Source organism: Callithrix jacchus, chromosome 13 (genome assembly GCF_049354715.1).
Source record: "Callithrix jacchus isolate 240 chromosome 13, calJac240_pri, whole genome shotgun sequence".
Classification (NCBI taxonomy): Eukaryota; Metazoa; Chordata; class Mammalia; order Primates; family Cebidae; genus Callithrix; species Callithrix jacchus.
The window spans coordinates 86,052,501-86,072,186 of record NC_133514.1 but is presented as its reverse complement, the minus strand read 5'-3'; the positions used below and the strand labels follow the sequence as shown (position 1 = coordinate 86,072,186).

The window sequence follows — 19,686 nt, the reverse complement described above, 5'->3', positions numbered from 1 at the left end:
TCTCAGAGGAGCTGACAAATTCATTGTCCAACTTCACAAAGGCAAGCCTGGAATTCCATGCATTATGTTCCACTCATTATGTTCTCTGTCAGATTTATCTTTGGTGTATAATGGGGTTCACTTATTAAAACTTCATATTCAGCAAGCTTGGGGAACAAGAGAAAAACACACACTATGTTGTTAATCGGTTTTGAGAAGAACATTACTCTTCAGCAGATTGCTGCCCTGACCTGCAGTCCTTTCTGGTTCTCAGGAACCCACCCACCTCTTGCGGCTCTGTTGTTCACCCAGTATTCACCTAGTCTCTGCTCCTAAATCTATTAGCAGTGTTTCTCTCTCCTTCCATTTCCCTTTTATCATTCCTGCTGATCATTCCCTTAGGCCTTGCTTTCCACTTTCTCTTGTGACAGCTAATTTTGTGCAAAAGTAATCTCAGGGTAAGGTGTTTGTGGTTGATAATAGCTTAATATTTTACCTCTCCTGTAGTTTTATTGCATTTTAATAGGGAGTTCCTGGAAATAAAATGGCTTATCTTAACCAGAGGGAATGAAGCAGAGAGGTGGAACTTGGGGCATCATGCCAGGACAATGAGAAAGGCATTTTGAACAGAAAGGTCCTTCGACATCATTCTGCTTTTCATCCCCAAAACCAATACTCACTAGCACTGTCAGAAATGTATTTATTCAATATGAAGACTAAATATCTAGAAATTGTCATTATGTGAAATGCAATTGATAGAGACTAGAAAAAATAAGAAAATTATTGGAGAAAATTAGTCAAGTCATGGGTTAATTTTGTGCAAATATAGTATTACCATAAAAATAGGAACAGTTAGAAAAAGTTAATATTTTCTCCTTTCTTACAATTCAGGAAATTACAACATTCTCTTTTTAAAACTTTTTATTTTTTTAAGTAAAGTATATTTTCTTTCTGGCTTCTCTCAGTCAACATTATATTTCTAAGATTGAACCCCACTGTTGTGTTCTGTAGTTTAAAAAATTTCATAGCAAAGATAATCTGTAAGTACACTTGAGATGATTTATACATTCTACTACTGATAAACTCTGTTGATCAAATTTGGGTATTTGTCTCTTCCAAATATCATGTTGAAATTTGATACTCAATGCTGGAGGTGAGCCTAATGGAAGGTGTTTGGGTCATGGGAGTGGATCCCTTATAAATGGCTTGGTACTACTCTCACAGTTCTTACTGTTAGTTCCCACAAGGCTCTTGTTGAAAAGAGCCTGGCACCTTTTTTGCTGTCTCTTCCTCCCTCTCTCATTACATGACATCTGATCCACTTCACCTTTTGCCACAAGTGGAAGTTTCCTGAGGCCCTTGTCAGAGCAGATGTTGACCCCATGTTTTTGTATAGTCTGCAGACTATGACCCAAATAAATCTATTTTCTTTATAAATTACCCAGCCTCAAGTATTATTTTATAGCAACACAAATGAACTAAGACATCTGGATTGTTTCCAGTGTAGGATGGTATGAATAATGGTGATATAAATATTCTCTATTGGTAAATCAGACTATAGTGCAAGCCTAGAAAAAAGAAAAAAAAATCTCATTTATGCCTTTCATGAACATGTGTAAATCTACATGTACATATATTCCTGATGTGGCAACTTGCCTGTAACAATGTATTCTAGTATATTTTCGTTGTACAACACATTGCCGCAAAGTTGGAGTGGTAACAACAACTTTTATTTGTCCCTCATACACCTGTAGGTGAATTGAGATGTCTACTTCAGATAGGTGTCTGGGTTGCTTCTGAAGTCAGTAGGTTTTCCAGGGAATATTTTTCCCATGGCAATGGAGTAATCAAAGCAGCCTGAGCCACACTGCACATGCATGTTTCATGCTTCTTTTCACATCAGACCAATTATTATTTTATTATGCAAATCACATGGTCAAGTCTAAAATCAAAGAGTGGGGAAGTACATCCACTTGCCATGAGACCATGATACATGTGTACGTATACACACACACACACACACACACACATACACACACCTATAAACGCTTGTATCATGCTCTCATTTGTATATATACATACACACACACATATATGTATATATGTAACTGGAATCAATAATTCAGCTTGTCACATAAGTTATGTGTAGGATCAGCTTTAGTTGATAGTTCCAAACATTTGGTTGAATTATTTTACACTCCATTGGTAGTATTATGAAAGTTCTCGTAGCACAAGCTCTCCACTATTTGATATTTTCAGTCTTTTAAATTTGCCATGCTATTAGGTTAGCATTTGAATCAGAAGATAGTTTTAATTTGCTTTTTACTGGTTGTTAATAAGGTTATACAGCTTTAAGTTCATTTACTAAAATAATAATTCACATTTCTCATTTTTTACTAAAAATCAACAGCTGGCTGGGCTCAGTGGCTTATGCCTATAACCCCAGCACTTAGGGAGGTAAAGGCAGATGGATCATTTGAGGCCAAGAGTTTGAAACCAGGCTGGCCAACATGGTGAAATCCCATCTCCACCAAAAACATAAATATTAGCTGGGCGTAGTTGCATGTAGTCTCAGCTACTTGGGAGGCTGTGGCATAAGAATTGCTTAAACCCAGGAGTGCGAGCTGCAGTGAGCTGAGATCTTGCTGTTGCACTCCTGCCTGGGTGACAGAACAAGACTCCATCTCAAAATAAATAAATAAATAAATGAAATAAAAAATAAAAATAAAAATAAACAGCTTTATCTGTTATTACTAACAAAGAAACAAACTGAAAACCACCATTACAACTGCTCCATCTCTTGCCTGCCCTTCACTGGAGATCAACTTTTTGTGAATAATTTATAGGAATGCTTTACATATTCTGGATGTGAATGTTTTGTTGTTACACTTACTTTATTTCACAAAATGGCCATATTTTCATTCTCATGTTAAATGCTTTTGATGAACAATCTTTTTTGTTTTAATGTTGCCCAGTTTGTATAAATGAATTTCAAATGGTCAATCTTTTACTTTATGCAGTTTTATATTAGTAATTAAGAAGATTTACCACTCTACGTCATGAAGGTATTCTTTTACAGTATCTCCTATATGCTTTACTGTTTTTCCTTGAATGTTTATATATATGATCTAAATAAAATTTCTTTATTATATATAATTTAAGATAGCAAATTCCATTATTTCCCAATATTTATATTCCATATATAAATTATAATATTTACATTCAATTGAATTTTATTTATTGAAAGATGTTGTTTTTCACAGCTCAGAAATTCCAAGTGTAATCCTGAAAAAGGATTCATTAGTGTGTATGTTCTTTATTCTGTTTATTTTTCTACCCATGTGCCAATATCATACTGTCTTAACTGCTATAAATTGACAGTAAGTCTTAATACATGGTAGAGCTTGTTGTTCTTTTCCAAGATGGTCTAAACAATTCTTGGCTCTGTTCATTTCCACATAAATTTAGAATCAGTTGGTGCATCAGTGCTCCCACCCCAAAATCTGTTTAATATGCATTTCTAGATCAATTAGGGAAAATCTAATGGCACTGCAATATTGAATCTTTCAACCCATAAACATGGCATATACTTCCACTTATTTAGAAGAACTTTACTTTTCTTCTTAATATCTCATAGCTTTCTAAGTAGAAGTCTTGACAAAGTTTTACAAGATTTATCTTTGGAATTTGATAATTTTGGATATTATGGTAAATTATGTTATTAAATAATTATATTTCCTGTTTCTTATACATACCAATAAATTGATTTTTATTGAGTTTATTGCCAGAAAACATAACAAATTTATTTATTTAATCTAGTTTTCCAATAGCTTCTTTGAATTTTCTACATGCCCAAACAATATTTTTCATGATGGCATTTTTTCAATGATAATCTTTTTTTTCTCACATCAATCATTTTTCTTGCAGAACTAAGCAGGTATAAATCACAAGAACCAGGTGAATAAAATTGTTGATACTGAGTAATCTTATCTTGTATCCAGTCTCAGAGGGAACAATTTTAGTATTTTTCTATTAATCATGATGTTAGCTTTAGATTTTGTTTACACACCCAGTATTCAGTAAAGCAAGATGCCTTCTATGCCCAGTTTGCTAATATGTCTTTTGAAATTTTGAGTTTGTTCAACATCGCTGGATATTGATATTTTTAATTCAACTTTTTAGTTTTAAATAATTATAAGTTCACATGAAATCATAAAAAATAATAGATTGTTTCTTGTTGGAAGCCAAAAAATATAATAAATGAAAATAAATTAAAAACAGAAATAATACAGAAACACCTCATGTTTCTTTACCATGTTTTTCTAATGGTAACCTCTTGAAAATTACAGCAGTGTCACAACCAGGATATTGTTATTGATAGTCAAGACACACAATAGTTCCCTGACCACAGGGATTCCTTATATTGCCTTATGAAGCCATATTTCTCCCTCCACAATTCTTGGCACCCACAAATCTGTTCTTTATACCTACAGTTTTGTCACTTAAAGAACATTATATAAATGGAATCATACAGCTTGTAACCTATAAAGATTGGCTTATTTCAGTTAGAATAATTTGAAAGAGATATACACAGTTTGTTACCTCTATCAATGATACTTCATTGCTTTTTTAAATTACTGAACAATATTCCATATGGTTTTATCACAGTTTGTGTAACCATTTGTCGATAGAAAAATATTTATGATGTGTCCAGTTTTTTGTTATTATGAATGAAGCTAAGATAAACAACTGGAAAACGTTACTTCCCTTGTGTTCCTTGTGAACATGTCTTTATTTCTCTGAAATAAATGCTCAGGAGTGTAATTGCTGCTTTATATGATACATATATGATGCAATTTTTGCTCTGTGTGGTACATTCATGATTAGAAGAAACTGTCAAACGGTTCTTCAGAGTGGTTGTGGCATTTTATGCATCCATAAATACATAGTAAATGTATTTATGGATTAATACATTACACATTCTTACCAGCATTAGGTAATGTCACTACATTTTTTATTTTAGCCATTCTGATACATATGTAGTGATATCTTATTGTGCTTTTAATTTGTACCTATTTATGGCTAATAATGTCGAACATGTTTTCATGTGCTTATTTGCCAGCTATATATAATATTTGGTGAAACTTAACTCTTCCTGGCTTTTGATCACTTTCTAATTGAATTGTCTATTTGTTTGCTTTTACTCTTCAGTTTTTAGAGTTGTTTATATATGTTAAATACTAGTTTTCTGTCAGATATGTAATTTGACAATATTTTCTACTGTTCTAGCTGGTCTTTTCCTCATGTTAATGGAGTCTTTCGTAGAGCAAAAGTTGATTTTTAGAATTTTGACGAAGTTCATTTTTATAGTCAGTTCTTAAGATGTCATCTTAAAAATTTAATTCTAAGAGCTTTGGATTCTGAAGATTTTCTCATTTTTTTCTAAAATTTGTAATTTTGAATTGTATATTCAATTCTGTGATTCATTTAGGCTAATTATGTGAGATTAGCTCTAGGATCTTTTTTTTTGCCAGTGGGTGTTTTTGTTGGTCTCACACTACTGGTTAAAAACTCCTATTTTTTCCTCCACTGAATTGCCTTTGTGCCTTTGTCAAAATTTGGTAAATCACATATTTGTGGGCTTAATTCTGAATTCTCTGTTCTGTTCCATTTATCTGTGTGTCTGTATCCCTTGCCCGCATCACATTGCCTTGATTATGGTAGCTGTATGACAACCCTTGAAATCACGTAAACTGATTCTTCCCATTTTATTTTTCTTTTTCAAAATTTCTATTTCTTCCTATTCTATTCTTATATTCATATTCTTTTCCAATTCTTTTCCTTTTTCACAAAATATTTTAAATAATTTTACTATAGGTACAAAAGATATTTTGCAATTCTGATAAGAATTTTGTTACATCATTACATAAATTTGTAGAGAATCAACACCTTTATTATGCTGAGTCTTCCAATCTACATAAATAATATATTTTTAAATATTATTTGATTTCTCGCATTAGTATTGGATAATTTTTAGCATATAAATTATGCATTTTGTTTAATATACACATAAGTATTTGAGCAAGTGTAAATCTGGATAATAATCTCAAAAGACATTATCTTCAATGCCATAATACCAAAAGTTGAAATCCTGAAAGATCAAAACTCCTAAATCTACATCCCAAAAGTCTAAAATCCCTAACATTTAAAATCCTGAAAATTAGAATAATGGGATAACTGTATCATGTTAGCTGAAACTATTACCTTGTGATTGTCTTTATTTGGAAATTAAGTATGGTTTTAGGAAATGTGTACAGATGCCAAGATATTAAGGAGTGGATTTCTGGACTTAATTTTAGTTGTCTACTCGATTGGATTAAGAGATATCTAGAAACCTTGGTAAAGCATTACTTTGGGTGGGTATATGTGCCTGTTTGCAGAGATCACTGTGTGAGTCTAAGTCGACTAGCTGGGAAAGATTTGCCAACAATACTGGTAGCACCATCCAATTGGCTGGGCACCTGCAGAGAACAAACACAGAAGGCAAATTAATCTTTCTCTGAGAGCTGAGACAGACTTTTCCTCTACTGCTTTGGACTTCAGAACTCCAGGCACATCAGCCTTTGGACTCCAGGTCTTACACCAGCAGCTCCCCATGTCCCAAGGCTTTGGCTTCAGAATGAGGGTTACAACACTGGCTTCCTTGGTACTCAACGTAAAAAGGTTAAAGCTTCCACCATCAATGAAGAGATGTCCTTTTTGTACATCTGCATTTGTGAAAAAAAAAGTATTGAGATCTCAGCTTTTGGGACATATGTGTTGGTGACCTGTCATGGATTCTAGTCAATCTGGTCAGGACTTAGGTTGTTCATGACAGTGTTTTGGTTGACTGCAGTTATAAACCTATGTGCACATAATAAACAATAGTTTCAGTGTTATAGTTTTAGAGATATGTGTTTATGCATTTCACTTCTTGACCTATTTCCTTATGACCATGGTTTATCTGATCATAGCTGTTATATTTCTGAGACTATCATTAATATACCTGTTTATGCTTGCAAAAAATATATGTTATTATTACTTATTTTATTATGTAAAGTGGTCTATGAAGTATTCTGTCATATTTTTATATTTTTCTCAAAGGAATTACCTTTAAAATATGAATAGACATTTTAAATATTTCTTAAGTTTTTTTTTCCAGAATTATATTTCTGGAATTTTATCTTCCAGGATTTCAACAGTCGAGATTATGGCATTTGGGATTGTGTCTTTTGGGATTATGAATGGCTCCTGGTTTTAAATTTTAAATAGCAGGAAGAATATGAAGAATTCCTTTGATTTTATCATCTCAGAAACAGCAGTCTTAGTATAAATTAGACCTTTGTCACTAGACATTCTCATAGTTTCTCGATGGGGATCAGAGATACATTGGAATGGTCTCAGCAGGTCCACCAGCTGAGGCTGAAGAGTCATTAAGACTCCGAGACTCATACAATTGCCCTGATCATAAAAGATCTTTTTATTTCTGTGAAGAAATGATATGTATTTAAGCTCTTTCTATCATATAAATCCTTTGGAAGACAGATATTGTAGAGATCATGGTGTTAGGATCATAAAGCCATTCTTCAAGGGTATGTTGAGGGTTAAAAGAGGTAGACCAAGAGATGTCACATGCTGAGGAGGAAAGAATTTTTTCTTCTCTCCCTGTTCATCCCCAAGAAATAATTAAGTGAGGCAGAAACAAAGAACTGGAGACATTCAGCATCAATCACTGTGATCTAGTCCTGTTGCTCATATCTATTGGCAGAAGAGAGCCAGGTTTCCAATGGATCCTTCTGTTCTCTCAGGTTGAAACGAAGCAATTAAATGTTCCTAACTTGTGAGAGAGATACCCTAAAGCATTTTCTGTAGATAATGGCTTTGGGGAAGAGCAGTGATTTGGCTGTTCCTTCAGCATACTCTTGCCAAGGCTACGGGTCTCCTTTTTGGAAGATAGCTATTATTTCTTTTCAAATACTTCTCTGTCTGCTTGTCCTTGATGTGATAAGTCACAGTTTAAAATGGCATCTTCCAGTAGTGGTCCTCTGCACCTGCAAATCTCCAGGCAGGGTTCTATGGTTCCACAGGACATACCCCAGCTTTCTCCTTCTCATTGGGTTTTACATTCATGGTAAGGCCGCTTGCAGAGAAGTCCAAGGGCACTGACATTCTGACAAGCATGCTAGTTACTGGAGAATCTGCCTGCAAACACCGCAGCAAGTGTGTGATTGGCCACTTTGGGAAGACTTTACAGAGCAGCAATATAGAGAATCTCCTGAGGGTGTCAGAGAGATGCTGGATGATATCAACTACCCTATTACCTACCTAGTGGAGGTGGGGTACTTGATAATAACCAGCATCCCTCTGATACCAAGGAGATTCCATCTATATAAACAGATGCTAGTTGGGTAGTTGATTTCTGGGAAGTTTCTGGGGGAAAGATTTCAGTAGCTGTGTAAGTCAAATATCTGGAAGCTCCTATTTCTCACAGACGTAAGGGAACTGTACTGAATTCTCAATATTACAGCATGAGAAAAAAATCCATGTTCTGCCATATAATTCCTGTGAATTTCTAGGGCATATGTCCTATGGCTCCCCTGTCTTCAGCTTTTACTTCTATGATAGAAAAGGTTCTTTACCCTAAGTCACTCCATAAGCTAAGTTCAGCCAGTTTTACAAACCTTTTTCACAGCCAACAAACATGCAGACTTTTAAGGCATTTCACTGAATGTTTAGGCTCAAAGGAAGGTTTACATCTGGTCCAGCCCTCCTAGTCTTCTTCCTTCCAAACTCTGTTTTCATTCCATCACTTGGACTGACCTTAGCTCAATATCAGTTCCTCTGAGTGTTCTCCGAAATCTCCCCAAATAAGCACCCTTCAAAGTGCTTCTAATGTAGCACTCATTAAAGTATACTGCAATTGCTTTTATATGTATTTCCAAAAGATTATAAATTCAATGTGGGTAGAAACCACCTACCTTTTTCCACTGTGTAGACTGTATTGTGATCCAAGTGTGCAGCTCCTATTACATACTCAAATATTTACTGAATCCTTTATTGATAAATATATTAATACATACATTAGATTTGTATAAATGCTGATTCATCCATGATTGAACACCTTGTTCAAGAAAAAGTGTCCAACACACTATGTTGTAAGATACTTCTGCTCTGTACACACATGCACATCCGTGCCCACAATTGAGATGGTTTATTTAAGTAATCCTTTGAGAAAGATATTATAAATAGATTCTATGAGACTCTGTAGTAATTATTGCTTTCAAAAAATTGGGGTTGGTGATTAATATCTTGAAGATGTATAATAGCTCAGAGTTATGGAAAAATGGCTTGACTATAATACCAATTATATATTTCAAATTATGAGGTAAACCATGTAAGAAGTTTTCCATTATCTTAAGATATTTAAAAGTCATCTAATAAAAAATTAACATTATATTTCTGATTTTTTTCTCAGTTGTATATTTTGCTCGTCTTATCCCAACTTTATATTTCCAGCTAAAATATTTTAAAATAATTTAAATGAATATTTTTATTCTGGAAAAATATTACATTAGTTGCTTTGGGAAAATTATCAAGAACACCTTACGCTTTCTAATTAACCAAAAACTTTGTATTTCTGATAATTATTGCAAACATGTTTTGCCAAAATGTTTATGATTTACTTGGGAAAAATATTTCCACATGGGTAAATATAAATAGCAGAAATAATTTAGTTTCATGGTTAATGTGAGGCAACACTAAATAAAACTCCAACATAATTTTCCTCTAGTTTCAATTTTGCTTTCTTCTTTCAAAAGCACTATCTTACCTGCTACTTTTGTTGATCCTTATAGAACTCCCATGCATTGACTAGTGTTTACTATTATCACCATCTTACAAATAAGGTTTCATAGCTGACCAGTAACATATATTTAGTGATAGTTTTGAGGCTTTAATACAGCCTCTAGTGATTTCTTCTTATGCAATTCTGCTAAAGAGGGCCAGTGGAGAAGACATATCCTGAGAAGCAATGATCTGAAATTAAACATTAGTATTTTGAGATAAACTTTAAGGTAGTAGATTTTTCCAAGAATGCAGTCCCAGTGTGCTTTTCTGTGCAAATGATATAGCAGGCAGCTGCTAGCATTTCTGCCTGATAAAGCTTTGTATACATTTGGCCTCATGCTTGGGAAGATAAATGAGTTCACTTCAGGATTGGGTCTATAGGCAGATGATTGAAATTCAGGAAAGTGTTTATATGCATTCAAGAGAGTATTTCTGACAGTGTATTTCTGCATGGGTGGTCTCAAAGGGAGTGAATGAGTAGAAACAGAAAGATTGTTTATGGGGAGGAAATGAAAAGGATTAGTTTCTATGGAGGCCAGGCAGGTGACCTAGATTCCCCACAATGAAATGTGTACTCTGGTAGACACCTTTTAAAAGAGAGGAAAAAAAAAAACCTTGGATAAAAGGCCTGGCTTTAGTTTCCAGCCGATTCTCATCAAGTCCCTTTGAGGAGTTTTTCTGATCCCAAGAGAAGCTTTTATTTGATATACGTTTCATGTGCTGGGCTTATCTAGCGCTCAAATAATCACATAGAGCAGTTCTCGCCTAGATTACTCAGCATGCCCCTGGCCTCAGCAGGCTCTTCTTTGGGCCTTTGAGTTTAAATAAACAAACAAGAAATCTGAAGGATTCATTTATAATCCTTGGGTCACAGAGCCCTCTTCAGAGTAACTATTCTTATTTCTCTATGAAATTGAAAAACAACCCCATGCATCTTCAAATAAATTGCAAGTGATTCCACAAGATTTCTCTTTTGTGAAAGGAAGATCAGTGAATGTACAAAGAGCAGTGGAATAGAAAATAGAAAAAATGTATGGTTGGCCATATGCTGAATAAATTTAGAATCACTGAGAGTTGCTAAAATCATACTAGATGGAGCACTCTGCAAGTCATACTTTCCACAACTTCTGCCTTCTGGAGCACAGTCATAAGAAATGAATTTCCTTGAAGTGGAATTTATGCTCTATATGTTTTGCGATTTTAATATCCCATTGTATATGTGTGTTTATGTGTATGTCTCCCACCATGATTTTACAAACCTTTTGAGAGTAGAGACCATGATTCTATTTGCCCATGTGTGTTTTTGTGTGTCTTCATAACTCCCGCAGCTGGCAATCATCTGATTTGTGAGTTACTCAGGATTATGCATTGGAAAAATGCCTCCTGTGGTTGATCATTACTACTTTCTACAACAACGGTTTCTGAAAAGAATTCATTTGTTTACTTGTGGCTCACAATCAACAGTATGAATAATAACTGAGTTGTGCCAAAATCCGATGATGTTCTAAAAGCCTTTAGCAGTGATTCAGTTTGCTTTTTGCTTATAATACAAATAATACATAGAACAAAACGTAGATTGCAGCCAGACTCTAGGAGTTTTTGACTTCCAGTTTCAGAAGGTGGGAGTAGCAGGGGTAGATTATGGCTGACCGATGGGTATAGGTTTTTCTTTTGAAGTGATAAGAAAAGTTGGAACTTGATAGTATTGATGGTTGTACAACACTGTGAATGTGCTAAATACCACTGAATTGTATACCTACAAATGGTTCATTTTTGAATTTTAGCTTGATTTAAAAAAAACGTTATTTTAAAACAAAAACACAATGTTAAAACCATGTAAAAACTGCTTTCTTAAAGTGTCAGATTTTATATGTCACCTTTAGTTATTTATGTTTTTTAATCTGACCAAGAATTTGCTACTCAGAGGGAGGTACTATGGCTGCTGAGTATGCATCTCATTTCGTTTTCATCTGGAAAAGTCCCATTCAGTTTAATAAGCCACTCAGACACTAATCTCTTTAAAGTTGTAAGTTACATTCCTTACTGGAGAGAATTTATTTTCTCTTTTTGATCCCTTAACAACTTGGACATATTTTAATGTCCACATTATATGATATTTGAATCTTATCATGTATGCGCCCTTTTACTAGACGGTCAGTTTTTTGATGGAGGATCTGGGTCTTACTAAGCTTTGAATCCCAGATTGTAGGCCCTCAAACTCCCAAGGAAAAGAAATAGAAATGGTTAATTGATTGTAGCACAAGTGGTTTTATGACTTCCTGGTCTCCTCTTAAGAGTTTTGTCAATTGTTATTTACAACTGTAAATAAAACTATGTTTCTCTGATTAAGCAAATGATACTGTTTTGCTGTTCAAGAAACTGGAGAACAGTTGATGTCTCTGGATAGGAATTAGGAATGCAAAACATGAAGCCATTCAGTTGTCAAGGCAAACACTTAAGTTGAGTGAACATGACATATTATAAAATATAAAGTCAAATGAAAGCCAAAGAGTACAGCAGGCTCATTGTCCTGAAATAAAATAAACACTAGAGAGAGATTTGAATTTAAAAGACTTCAAGAGTCTGGGCCCAGAAAATACTATTTTATTGGTTACAGCTTTTCTGTGACCTTACACAGACCTAACATTTCTGTGGGACCATCTAGCTCCTAAAAGTCTCACTGGTTAAAAATTCATACTTCTAAGCAAGATCCTGCTCATTCCCAATCCTATGACTCTTCTCACTTAGCTTTTTCCCACTCTGATTTTCATCTTTCTTATTCCTCCTTGATCATAGGTTTGGGAAAGACATAGTTTTTACATTGAATATTTTGAAATTTTGCAAATGATGTCAAATAGGGGATTGCAGACAATTTTTATTCATCCTCAATGCCTATCGTCAAAACTTACATCTCATTTTTCTTTATCTTTTTGTTTTCTTCTTCTCTTCCTCTATTCTTTATTATCTGCTGTGTGTCAGATCTCATCAATGTCTCATAGCTGATTTCTCTGTTGCTTTTTTTTTTTTTGGACTTACAGTCTATTTGCACTCAGAACACCTGAAACTGAGTAATTTATTTAAAAAATGAATTTATTTTACACAGTTATGGAGGCCTACATGTTCAACAAGGGGCCACATCTGGTGACGGCCTTCTTGCTGATGACTTTTTCTAGAGTCCTGAGGCAGTAGAGGGCATTATATGAGGAGTTGAGTGTGCTAAATCGCTAGCTTAGGTCTCTTTTCCTCTTCTTATATAGACATCAGTCCTACTTTCCTGATAACCCATTAACCCATTAACTCCTTACTGCATTAATGGAGTAATCCATTCATCAGGGATTACCTCTTAAAGGCTCCAACTCTCAAAACGGCCACATTGGGAATTAAATTTCAACATGAGTTTTGAAAGGAATAAACATTCAAACCATGGCAGGGATTATAGTTAAGCATGAATGTTAATGTATTAAATACTTTTCTAGTGTTCGAATTTGCTATACTTCAAATTTGCTCTGTTAAATAGAATCACATCAACAGAAAGCTCTTGGGAGCAGGTAGTTTCCTCATTTCTAATGTATTTGTTCCATTCTAACTAAACCTTAAGGTGGCTCTATGTACACTTTCTATTATTAAAGTAGAAAGAATCCAACTTTTTTACCTTAATTTTTTAAATTGTAAAATACACATAACAGAACATAAAATTCACCATGGTAACTACTTTAACTTTAGAGTTAATTAGTATTAAGGACATAAACATTGTTCTGTAACCAATCTCCAGAACTTTTCCACCCTGCAAAACTGAAACTATACCCATTAAAAAACAGCACCCCATTTACCCCCTTCCTGGTCCTCTAGCTACCACCATTCTACTTCCTATTTCTGTGATTTTCACTACTCTAAGTACCTCATATAAGTGAAGCCATACAGTTTTTATCTTTCCGTAACTGTTTTATTTCACTTAGCATCATGGACTCAAGGTTCATTCATGTTGTAGCATGTGTCACAATTTCCTTCCTTTTTAAGGCTAAATAATATTCTATTGTATGTATATAGTATAATTTGCCTACATTTATCCATCAAGGGACACATTGGTTGTTTCTGCCTCTTGTTTAATGTGAATAATTCTGCTGTGAGCACATGGATTTATATTTCTTCAGGATCTTGCTTTCAACTCTTTTGGGTTGAAAGTACTGAAATTGTTCCCAGTACTGAAATTGCTAGATCGTATGATAATTTTATTTGGAATTATTTGAGGCATCTCTATACTGCTGTCCATAGACAACTGAACCAAGTTACATGGCCACCAGCAGGACACAAAGGTTCTGCTTTTTCCACATTCTCAACTATTAATTTCTGTTATTTTTATTTGATAATGTCTTAATGGGTATGAAATAATTTTATTATGGTTTTACTTTTCGTTTCCCTAATAATTATTAGTGAACTTAAGCTTCTTCTCATGTACTCATTGGACATGTAGATTCAAGTATTCTAATCCAATTGGCTTTTTTGTTTAATTGTAAGAGTTCTTTATATATTCTTATATGTAAGTAGTAACCCCTTATCTTATTCTTTATATACTTCTTATATATAAGTAGTAACCCCTTATCAGATATATGATTTGTGAATATTTTCTCCCATTATATGAGTTGTCTTTCTCTCTGTTGATTATATCTTTTGATGCATGAAAGTTTTAAATTTTGATGTGGTCCAATTTATTTACTTTTACTTTTGCTGCTTGTGTTTTGGCATCATATCTGAGAAATCATTACCAAATATAGTATCATAAAGCTTTTTCTTATGCTTTCTTCTAAGAGTTTTATAAGTTTTATACTTAGGTCTTTGATGCATTTCTGTTAGTTTTTGTATGTGGTATAAGATGAGAGTCCAACTTTATTGTTTTCCTTTTTGCATGTGATACCAGTTTTCTCAGCATCATTGTTCAAAAAAAAAAAAAAAACCCAAAAAGCAAAATCTATCCTTTCTTCATTGACTAGTTCTAGCACCTTTGATGAAACTATTTGATCATATGTTTCAGGGTTTATTTTCAGACTCTCTATTTCTATTCTCTGTTTTATTTACAGGTTCTCTATTCATCATTGATATATTTGTCTGCTTTTGTGCAAGTTCTACAATGCTTTTATTATTGAAGCTGTGTAATAAGTTTTGAAATCAGGAAGTCTGAGACCTCAAGCTTTGTTCTTCTTTTTCAAAATTGTTTTGCCTATTACAGTCCTTTGGATGATTTTTTCTATTTCTACAAAAGCATTGTTGGAATTTGGATAACGATTGCATTAAATTCTGTACATTCCTTTGGCAGGTATTAACATTTTAACAGTCTCTCAGTCCATAAATATCAAATGTGTTTTACATTTGTGTCTTTAATTTCTCTCAGCAGCATTTTACCATTTTTAATGTACAAGTGTTCGCATCGTTTGTTAATTCCTAAGTATTTTATTATTTTTGATGTCATCATAAATGAAGTTGACTTCTTAATATTTCTTTTCATATTATTACTGGTTCTTGCTTGTTGACTTTACATTCTACAACTTTGCTGAATTCGTTTAGGGTTTGTATGTATGTAATCTTTAAGGTTCTACATAAAAAATCACGTTGTCTGTAAAGAGAGAGAATTTTACTCCTTTTCCTTTTGGGATGATTATACTTTTAATCCTTGCCTAATTGCTCTGGCTATGAGCAATTAGTAATATGAGCAATTCTAGTACTATGTTAAATAGAGGAGGTGAGAGCAGGGAATCTTGTCTTCTTCCTGATCTAATAAAAGCTTTCAGGCTTTTACAATTAAGATGTTAGGATGCAATTTTGCCCTTCATTGTTAAGAAAGAACTGATAACATTTGTTTCATGTTGCTCCCTAGGTAACATCACTAGGGCACCTCAGATCATAAAATTTTCCTGATGAAAGAGAAATATACTTGGTTTCACTTTAAGCAGAAACACTTTATCCTGTATTTCTCTAGGTTACATCCTTTTCAATCTATGTATGCTATTTTAGTAGCATTTCTGATTCTCTTAGTAACTTAGAAATTCTTCCATGTGAAATCTAAAAATTAATCATGCCTTTCCTGTAGAATATATTTAACTGTAAATGTTGGCTTGTGTTTTTCAGAAGATGCTTATAAGACCCAGGTCAGGATTGACAATGAGCCAGCTTATCTGGACATCTTGGACACTGCTGGCCAGGTAGGTGATGTTCTTAAACCTCTCCAATCTCTGAGATTACTTTATGCTTTAACTTTAAATATATATACCACAAAAGAGAAGATGACTTTATTCCTGCAGAAGAAGAACAAATTTGTGATAACAATCAGGAATTAAATTTAAAAAGAATTAAAATTAAAATGTGACCTGTTACTCATTACCAGTCAGAATATTTCAAAATTGCCTCAATTTTCTAAACATAGAAGAGTCTATATAGGTGTTATATTGCCAATGAAATTATAAAATTTTAAAATCCTTTGTTTTTTTTCCTCAGGTTTGTGCAAAACTCTGACCTAGATACTAATGCGATAATAATTTCTATTAGAGAATTTTAGGCAAATATAAAGGAAGATCTGCTTAGCCAATGTGCTCATGGATCTAAGGCTAAGGAGAGAGTGATGGAATAAGTGGCATAACCAAGATCTAGTATGGTTTAATACATTAGTTTGCAAACCTGTAGGGAAGAAGAAAAAGATGAAGGAGGAAGAGAAAGAGAATATTTTTTTTGTGATATAAAAATAGAACTAAAATATTACATCACATTTATAAGTAAGTTGTGAGGAAAGGTATAAAATTGAAAACATCTCAGAGTCCTAGATATATTTTGAAAAAGGGTGGATATTTTATTTAACTTCATACTTCAAAAATAGTTATGTTAAAAATGTAAACTCATATATTAAGTGCTAGACATAAACCATATAATTTGATAACAAGCAAAGGAAAAATAGAAGAATAAATAAAAAGTTGTTAATATAAGACAAAAACAAATAATAAAAACAAGGTAACAAGGAAGTATAATATATATATATATATATATCAAAATATTAGAAATCAAAATAAATGAAACTCTCTGTCCTAGAATAGGCAAATATTGTCAGTATCATATTGAACAAAAGAATAAAACTAAACTAATAATATTTGGGTTAAAAAGACATAAATGTACATAAAGATGGAAAATCAAATAAGGAATTAAAAAGGTGGGCAAAAGTAGCCAAACCCAAAGCAAATACACCTGTATTAATATAAGACAAATAGATATTATGCAGAAGTATTATTAAAGTGTAAAAGTAACAGTTTGTAATAAAAAATTATCACAATATTCTAAAATTCTAATCTATAATATTTAAGGGAAATGAAGAGAATTCTTATAAATTCAAAATTTTATATAGTAGGAAGTTTTAATGCACCTTGTTGGTATTAGATTGAAAAGATTAGTTGTAGGTTTGTAAACACTCTTAACTTAAATAGAATACTGCAGTCACTGCAAAATAGATATATTTTCACATAGTATTTTTTTGATTTCTGATTAAAATGCAAATAATATAGTCTAAAAATTGATTATTTGATGTATATAGATTTTTGGTTATGGCTTAGAATGTGGTAAATTTTTATAAAATATTTAAGGAAGTCATTATCTCTTATAGTTGAAAGGGAATGAGTTAGGTAAGGGGGAAATACAAAGTAGACTACATGTAATAATTTGTGTTCTATTAGAGTTCTATTAAATATAGTAAATTATTAAGTTGAAAACCTTGGTCATGTATACACAGGTCTTCATTATATTATTTCCCTTTGTACTTAAAGATTTTCACAATTTAAAAAATTTTACTTTTCATCACTTTATGTTACAACTTTTAAATTAACTGCATAATTGAAATATTGATAGTATACAAGCAACTAGAAATAGGGGATCTCTTTCTATATTTGAGTTATGTGAAGACTGTTTGAAATCTATATATTAACAGATGCATTTGCTTCTAGAAACATTTGGACAATGGATTTATGGGGGTGATAATTGTTGAAGGCACTGGGAATATATAGAATGGAAAAATTACTTCAATTATTTGAAATGGCTGTCTTATCTAAGAGGAAGTGTACTTGTTTTTCAGGGGAAACTAGAGATATAATTGGAAGAACATTGAGTAGGTTAAATTTAACTCATTATAATAGGGATTTTGTAGCAACTAAAATGCTTAAATCAAAAAACAAAATAGGCTGCTCTGGGAAATAGCAAAGCTGTGTTATTGGAAATACTCAACTAGAATTACGCTTCGGTAGTAGGTGAAATTTTCATTTATGGAATATTCATTCAGTCTACAGTATTTATGTAGACTTACCTGGTCCCAGGTGTGGTGCTAATATAATGATAAATAGCCAATGTATTTCTCCTTCTCTTTGATGTAGACGTGGCTATGTCATTGCTTAGTCCAATGGAATGCAGGCAGATGAGACAATCTGCTAGTCTTGGTCTAAGGTCTTTAGAGGTACTAAGTGTATTTGTGCTACTTCTCAAGAGAAGAGAATGCTGCAGATACCCATTGGTCTTTGGTGATTGAGAAAACCTGTGAAAAAACCTATACCCAATCCAAAGAAAGAAAGTCCAGTCTACCCACACATGGAACAGATCTGCAACAGACACCACACAGATTTGTGAACTAGAAAAATCATGGGGGAACCACGGCTTGGGTGCAGACATGGCCAAGTCCAAGAACCACACCACACACAACCAGTCCCGAAAATGGCACAGAAATGGTATCAAGAAACCCCGATCACAAAGATACGAGTCTCTTAAGGGGGTGGACCCCAAGTTCCTGAGGAACATGCGCTTTGCCAAGAAGCACAACAAGAAGGGCCTAAAGAAGATGCAGGCCAACAATGCCAAGGCCATGAGTGCACGAGCTGAGGCCATCAAGGCCCTCGTAAAGCCCAAGGAGGTTAAGCCCAAGATCCCAAAGGGTGTCAGCCGCAAGCTCGATCGACTTGCCTACATTGCCCACCCCAAGCTTGGGAAGCGTGCTCGGGCACGCATTGCCAAGGGGCTCAGGCTCTGCCGGCCAAAGGTCAAGGTCAAGGCCAAGGCCAAGGATCAAACCAAGGCCCAGGCTTCAGCTCCAGTTTCAGTTCCAGCTCAGGCTCTCAAAGGTGCCCAGGCCCCTACAAAGGCTTCAGAATAGATATCTTTGTCTGCCAATGCGAGGACAGAAGGACTGGTGTAACTCCCCTGGGGCTGCCATCTGCATGGGGCTGGGGTCCTCCTGTGCTATTTGTACAAATAAACCTGAGGCAGGAAAAAAAAAAAAAAAAAAAAGAAAAATCATGAACACTAGTTGCTTTAAGACCCTACATTTGAGGTGGTTTGTCATGTAACATTATTGTGGCAATCGCTGAACAATACAGAATAGTATTAGAACATTTTTCAGTTACATATGGCTGGAAATTGAGAATCTTACCTCATTGTGGGTGAAGTGGTAAGTGATGAGAGAGAAATCTGAGAGCCTATTCTCTGGTAATACTGAGAAACTTGCAAACATACAATTAAAAAAAAAAGCTATTAAATGTTCGCATCAATAAAAGTTTTTAAAGCTAATCTCAACTGCAGCCAAACGGAGTCAGCAGTACATCAGACTAAACAGATGGTGATATGTTGGCTTCCAAACCATTATTAAATTCTTCCATTCAGGAGGTGGTCTATACAGTTGATTTAACAGAACTTATGTTCCCTATAGAGAACAGGAGAGAACACCATTGAAATATTTTTAATAATATCATCTTGGTTTCTTTCGGAACTATTCATTTTCAATATATATTGAAGTTTATTATCCTTACAACA

The 19,686-nt window shown here is 33.8% G+C and overlaps 1 protein-coding gene across 4 annotated transcripts in view; it reads left to right on the top strand.

Annotated features, from left to right (window-relative positions):
- RIT2 (Ras like without CAAX 2) overlaps positions 1–19,686 on the top strand; it is a 394,401-nt gene that overhangs the window by 114,928 nt on the left and 259,787 nt on the right. For all 4 annotated transcript variants that reach the window (XM_002757199.6, XM_078346932.1, XM_078346933.1 and 1 more), the window contains one exon: positions 15,985–16,058. In XM_002757199.6, the coding sequence (XP_002757245.1) occupies positions 15,985–16,058 (74 nt within the window). The remainder of the gene's footprint in view (positions 1–15,984; positions 16,059–19,686) is intronic.